Genomic DNA, 7606 nt, shown 5'->3' on the forward strand with positions numbered 1-7606 from the left:
ATATATATATATATATATATAATTAGTGCAATATGTGTCGCAGTGTTTGTTAATTTGGTGAAATTTTAATATTGACAAGAGTTTCCATTTTTTGTGACACATTAGTTCATTAAAACTGATGCGGAAATTATCAGATGATTACAATAATGATGATAATAATTCTATTTTTCATTCTTTTCTTCTTTAATATTTTCTTTCCCTTCGAATGGCTTCAAAAAAATAAAATAAAATAAACATGCTCCATTGTTTCGTAGGGGATGAAAGCGGATGTTCAATGTTCAACCACCGGCAATTCGAAAAAAAAAAAAAAAAAAGATGATCACATGACTGTCATTTTTAAGAGATTTTCTTTCTTTTTTCTCGTTTCTAGGCTGACATGTTCCTCAAAATGAAAGCCAATGTTTTTTCTGAAAAAAAAAAAAAGATTAAAATAGATTAAAACACACGAAGAGCGCACCATCTGCTTTAATAAAATCCCCCCCCCATAATTATCTTATTTTAAAACTGTTTTTTTATTACCTTTTAACCCCAAACAAAACACATTGCCACTTTGGTGTAGGGGCTACTATCAGGGGCAACAACTACTAAGGTACTATGTAGGGATTTGAGCAGCAAGATGTCATTTTTTTTTTCTTTTCATGCTTTCATTCTCTGTTTCACTTGTTATTTCTCTTTTCAAGAGCAGTGAATTAATAGCAACAATAGTCGCTGAAGCGACGTGGTTGCTATGGAAACCAGTCATAAAAAGCATCGCTCACCTCCTTACATAATTTTACGATTTTGAACACCAGTAAATTCATCGTAGCTTGTAGTTCGTCAGAGCATTCATTGTCGATGTGACAGAGGCTGAAGTTTAGATGACAGTTCAGGACCTATCAGGTTGGCGACTCTCTTTTGAACCCTGTCCAGGAGCGAGAGACAAGCAGCAGATGCACCAGCCCAGATGTGACAACAATACTCCATACATGGGTGAATGATGGCCTTATAGAGGTACAGGATACTTTCAGGTGTAAGTAGTTTTTAGCATGGTAGAAAGAGCCCACCTTCTTTGCAGCAGCCTTGGAAATGCTCTCAATGTATCTATTCCAGTTCATGTTCCCTGTAAACGTTAGGCCGATAAGTTTAAAAGATGTACTTTCAGATAAAGAGTCTTTGGCCATTGCTATTGGTGGTAGAGAAGGTTTCTTGTAATTATTGAAGGAAACAAGTTTAACCTTTGCAGCATTGAATATGACCACCCAGACGAGAGCCATCCATCTCAATTGATGCCAGATGGGGATCAGAGCATTGATGATGTAAGGATAGGAGTTCGGTTTTGGATGCATTAAAGGTAACCATCCACATCTTCCCCCACTGAACCACGCACTCGAGATCAGAGGAGAGAGAATCAGAGAGAACTTTGTCATTTACAGCCTTTGATGTGTTGTCGTAGATGGTCGTGTTATCAGCATAGATGTCAATGAATGATTTAAGTATGTGTTTAGGGAGGTCATTGATGTAGATCAGGAAGAGAGTTGGCCCTAGGATTGACCCCTGAGGGACTCCAGCATTACTATTGCAGGCCTCCAATTTTGTCCATTGTCGAATTTTTAAGTTATAAATTTATTATATTTTTTACTAGAATATCTTGTCCTTTTCTTTTCCAGTTTTAAAAACTAGTCCTTTACTTTTCCATGTTTAAGCTTAACCATATTACTTTTCATGCTCGCATTTTTCTATTGTAATATAATTTAACATTATATAATCAATTGGTAATGCTGCAATATTTTAAGTTATAAATTTATTATATTTTTTACTAGAATATCTTGTCCTTTTCTTTTCCAGTTTTAAAAACTAGTCCTTTACTTTTCCATGTTTAAGCTTAACCATATTACTTTTCATGCTCGCATTTTTCTATTGTAATATAATTTAACATTATATAATCAATTGGTAATGCTGCAATATTTTAAGTTATAAATTTATTATATTTTTTACTAGAATATCTTGTCCTTTTCTTTTCCAGTTTTAAAAACTAGTCATTTACTTTTCCATGTTTAAGCTTAACCATATTACTTTTCATGCTCACATATATATATATAAATATGTATATGTATGTACAGGGTGACCCCTCAAAAACCGGCCCCAACTCTAATTAGGCCCCGTTTCTTAGTGTTTTGTCCGAATGAAATGAAACTTTGGTCATAACTAGTTTATTATATTCAAAACATCACATCAAAACACTAGGGTCTTTGGCCTTTTTTTCTCCGTTCTACAGCATATGTTCTAGATGGCCTCCATTTAGCTTTTGTTTTTTTTTGGGGGGGGCCACCCTGTATATATATATATATATATATATATATATATATATATATATATATATATATATATATATATATATGGGATATATATGGAATTTCCTGGGATTTTACTTGTACAAATGGAAATTCTTTTAACTTTCTTGAAGTTTTACATTTGGATTTTACCGTCACTGGATTTTTTATCTTCCACCAGACTATCCATTAATGTGTAATCACCTTTTTCTTTACCATATTCCCTCTGCTTAACTTTTTTTGTTTTCAAGTAAGATATTTGAATAACTTGTTGTTTCATCAAATACTTCTGCATGCAAAATCTGATCCCGCATTTTGCTAATTCCTGCCCTATGATGAGAAGGAAAGTATTTCTTCGAAACTCCGTGGATTAAGGACTATCCACTTATCAAGTGTTTCTTTTTCAAATTAAATATGTTTTTAACTCATTTCAAAGTGTTTTTAACATATTTCACAAACTGTTTGCTCATATATATATATATTTAAACACCTCATCCGTCACAGTCAGCCATTGTTGTTATTCATTCTTATGAAACGGATTTTTAATTTGATTATAATTTGATTTTTAAATTAAATTTATGTGAGTAACTGAAGTAGTTATATATATATATATATATATATATATATATATATATATATATAATTCTAGAAAATATTTGATATTTCAGATAAGCTTAAGAATAAATATATATAGTTTGCTTGTTTGCTCATATATATATTTGGATTTTACTGTCACTATCCATTCATGTGTAATCACCTTTTTCTTCACCATATTCCCTCTGCTTAACTTATTTTGTTTTCAAGTAAGATCTTTGACTTACTTGTTGTTTCATTAAATACTTCTGCATGCAAAATCCGATCCCGCATTTTGCTAATTCCTACCTAGGTAAGGGGAATAGGATGTAAAAGAAAAATGATAAAAAGATTTCACATGAATGGATAGTCCGGTGAAGGGTAAAAAATCCAAGAATGGTAAAATCCAAAACACGCTCGAATTAAAAACTTCGGGTTTGTATTACTGTACACATAGATTCGAAAAAGTTGTCAAAAAAAATATATAACAAATAAAAAAGAGTTAAAAACATATTTAATCTGAAAAGGAAACACTTGATAAGTGGATAGTCCTTAATCCGCGGAGTTTCGAAGAAATACTCTCCTTCTCATCAGAGGGTAGGAATTAGCAAAATCGGATTTTGCATGCAAAGTATTTGATGAAACAACAATATATATGCATAAAGTATGTTAAAAACACTTTGAAATGAGTTAAAAACATATTTAATCTGAAAATGAAACACTAGATAAGTGGATAGTCCTTAATCCGCGGAGTTTCGAAGAAATACTTTCCTTCTCATCAGAGGGCAGGAATTAGCAAAATGCGGGATCAGATTTTGCATGCAGAAGTATTTGATGAAACAACAAGTAAGTCAAAGATCTTATTTGAAAACAAAAAAAGTGAAGCAGAGGGAATATAGTGAAGAAAAAGGTGATTACACATGAATGGATAGTCTGGTGGAAGATAAAAAATCCAGTGACGGTAAAATCCATATGTAAAACTTCAAGAAAGTTAAAAGAATTTCAATTTGTACAAGTAAAATCCAAGGAAATCCCGTAATTGGAAGAAGATGGTCCATAATAATCCAAAGGCAGAAATCCATGGAATAATTCACAAAAATGTGTACAAGGAAAAAATAATAATATTAATAAAAGAAAAATAAGATGTGCTTTTCACTCTACTTCCGAGACATATATATATATATATATATATATAGGTCAATAAAGCAGTAGATAAGGAAAATTTACTAGACAAAAGTAAATGTAAACTTCGATCAAATCTTAATATTTATATATATATATCCTAATCAAATTAAAAACTTAGAGAAAATAGGAAGTAGGCAGAAAAAAGATGTAACCGTGACACACAAAATAAATAACGGACACTCTATCCTATTATTGTAACACTCTCTTTCTGCTGGCCGTTTTCCTTCTATATATGATCTTCACAACTATTACATATGACCTTCAAAACTCTTACATATGACCTTCAAAACTCTTACATGTGACCTTCAAAACTCCTACATATGACCTTCAAAACTCCTACATATGACCTTCAAAACTCTTACATATAACTTTCAAAACTCTTACATATAACCTTCAAAACTCCTACATGTGACCTTCAAAACTCCTACATATGACCTTCAAAACTCTTACATATAACTTTCAAAACTCTTACACATGACCTTCAAAACTCCTACACGTTACCTTCAAAACTCTTACACATGACCTTCAAAACTCCTAGATGTGACCTTCAAAACTCCTACATATGTTCTTCAAAACTCTTACACATGACCTTCAAAACTCTTACATATGACCTTCAAAACTCTTACATGTGACCTTCAAAACTCTTACACATGACCTTCAAAACTCCTAGATGTGACCTTCAAAACTCCTAGATGTGACCTTCAAAACTCCTACATATGACCTTCAAAACTCTTACACATGACCTCCAAAACTGTTACATGTGACCTTCAAAACTCCTACATTTTTATCATATGAAATCTTTGGGCTACTGTTCTCATCTTACACAAATTGATATTAATGTACATTTGATTGTGTTTTTTTTTGTTTCATTATTTTGTAAAATATGTTTTCTTTTTCATTCACAGATGATGACGGAAACAAAATAACAGAACTGCTTTTCGTGGCACCCACTGGAAACCCCCCAGAATCCTTTGCACGTGCGTGGTCAGTAATTTCTGCAGCTTTTCATACACACGTAAACATGGAAACGCCAACTGGAGAAAAACCACTTACTGGATGGAAATCCTTGGAAGCCTTCCCTGGAGGAAAACCTTTGGAACCAATCAGTGGTTGGAAACCCTTGGAGGTATTCAACAGATGGAAACCACCGGGAAACATGAGTGGAGGGAAATCCCTGGACACCTACAGTGGGAAACCCATGGAAACTCTCCTAGGTGGGAAACCCTTGGATGCATTCAGTGATGGTAAATCTATGGAGATGAACACAGCGAAAACCGTGGATGCATTTTGTGGATGGAAAAATTTTGAGACAATTGGTGAAAGAAAACCGCAAGAAACATTTGGGGGGGAAAAATCAATCGAAACGTTCCTTGGATGGAAACCTTTGGAAATGGAAAAGAACCAAATGGAAACGGGGGCTAGAGAAAGATCGATAGAAACACTGATTGATTGGAAGCCGACAGAGATGCACACTGGGCGTAAATCTATGGAGATGCTCAGTGAGAAAAACCAAATGGAAACGGGGGCTAGAGAGAGAGCAATAGATACACTGCTTGATTGGAAGCCGATGGAGACCTATACTGGAGGAAAATGCGTGGAGACATTTTGTGACAAAAATCAACCAGAAGCACTCCATAGAGAGGGGTCAATGAAAGCAGTAATCGATTGGAAACCCATGGAACCAATCACTGGAGAAAAAACTATCAAACAAATTACTGGTGGGAAAACAAGTGAAAGTCTCACTGGAAAAAAAATTGTTGAAACAGAGACATTTTCTGGTGGCAAGACCTTGGAAACGCTCACTGGATGGAAACCGCTCGAAACACCCATTGGAGAGAGATCTATAGAAGGGAAACCAACAGAGCCGCTTACTGGAGAGAAACTTATGAGAGCTCTGATTGTGGATAAATACATCGAATCATTAACGGGTTGGAAGCATACGTTGGATCCACCGATTGTGGAGAAAGAACTGGATGGTGTCGCGGGAGAGAAAGCTACGTTGGGGTCATCGTCGCCGGGAGAGAAGAGACCGTTTTCTTGTGAGGTTTGTGAGTCGGCGTTTGCTCGGAAGTTCGATCTGAAGATCCACGTTCGAACGCACACGGGGGAGAAACCGTTTGCGTGCGAGATCTGCAAGACGCCGTTTGCGCGTCGCTCAGTTCTCAAATTGCACATGAAGACACACACAGGAGAGAAACCATTCGCGTGCGAAGTATGCGGTTCAGCTTTTTCGATCAACGCCAACTTGAAACGGCATATTCGCATCCACACAGGCGAGAAGCCATATTCATGCGGCGTCTGCGGGGCGGCGTTCTCTGACAACGGTCCGCTTAAGCGTCACATGCGAAAACACACTAAAGAAAAGCCGTACTCGTGCGGCGTCTGCGCATCGGCGTTCTCCCGATACTCGCACCTAAAGACACACATGCGCATACACACTGGTGAGAAACCGTATGCATGCGGGATCTGCGGGTTAGGATTCTCGCAGCGGTGCAATCTGAATGTGCATATGCGATCGCATGTCGAAGAAGAACAAGCCGAAAAAAATCAAAAGCAAGAAGACGAGACATCACAACATAGTAAAAAGCCTAAAAAAGAGACATCAGATTTAGGAAGGGAACAAAATAAAAAACTTAAAAAAGAGACATGATCTCCGAGAACTTACTGAAGTAAAATAGAATACAAGATCAGGAAGGAGACCTTTGGTCTCTGTGAATTTACTGAACTAAAATGGATTAAAATATTTGGGTTTGTATTACTGTTCACATAGATTCGAAAAAGTTGTCAAAAAACAAATATAGAACAAATAAATGTTACCAAAGGCAAGATAAGTTACTTTTCTACCTAACTGGATATATTTTTTGTGTTTTTATTCAGTGTAACATGTTTATTCAGCTCGAAAAACATGCAATGTTTACCGATGTATTGGAAAATTCAAAATGGCAGCCGACTGTCTCTCGGAGAGGGTACGTTTGGGAAAAGGTATTATAAATAATAAATTAGACAAAATACTGTTAGAAAACAACCGAATACATGTCAACTTATGTCACGGTAACATATTGAGCGAATATTTCTAACAGTATTTTGTCTAATTTATTATTTATAATACCTTTTCCCAAACGTACCCTCTCCGAGAGACAGTCGGCTGCCATTTTGAATTTTCCAATACATCGGTAAACATTGCATGTTTTTCGAGCTGAATAAACATGTTACACTGAATAAAAACACAAAAAATATATCCAGTTAGGTAGAAAAGTAACTTATCTTGCCTTTGATAACATTTATTTGTTCTATATTTGTTTTTTGACAACTTTTTCGAATCTATGTGTACAGTAATACAAACCCAAATATTTCGTTCGAAATGAATCGATCGCATATTAAGGAATGTGCGGGAAAAAAAATAACAAGCAAAAAAAAAAGAGATATCAACGTTAAGAACAGAACAAGAACCTAAAAAAACAGACATTGTAAAATAATTTATGCGTCGATTCGTTATTGTACGAGTATCAAGAAGAGGGCCCTTGATCTCTGAAAATTTC

The 7606-nt window shown here is 35.2% G+C and overlaps 1 protein-coding gene across 1 annotated transcript; it reads left to right on the plus strand.

Moving 5' to 3' along the window:
* The first annotated feature begins 5020 nt into the window (after positions 1-5020).
* On the plus strand, positions 5021-6847 carry LOC145271075 (uncharacterized). The gene has a single exon (XM_080126622.1). The coding sequence runs from the start codon at positions 5089-5091 to the stop codon at positions 6715-6717; it is 1629 nt and encodes a 542-aa protein (XP_079982748.1). The 5' UTR covers positions 5021-5088; the 3' UTR covers positions 6718-6847.
* Positions 6848-7606: the final 759 nt, after the last annotated feature.

Source organism: Euprymna scolopes, chromosome 46, assembly GCF_053919585.1.
Source record: "Euprymna scolopes isolate OS-2025 chromosome 46, ASM5391958v1, whole genome shotgun sequence".
In the NCBI taxonomy this organism is placed as follows: Eukaryota; Metazoa; Mollusca; class Cephalopoda; order Sepiida; family Sepiolidae; genus Euprymna; species Euprymna scolopes.

Coding starts and splice junctions, on each gene's coding strand:
- LOC145271075 (XM_080126622.1), top strand. CDS start 5,089: ATGGAAACGCCAACTGGAGAAAAACCACTTACTGGATGGAAATCCTTG.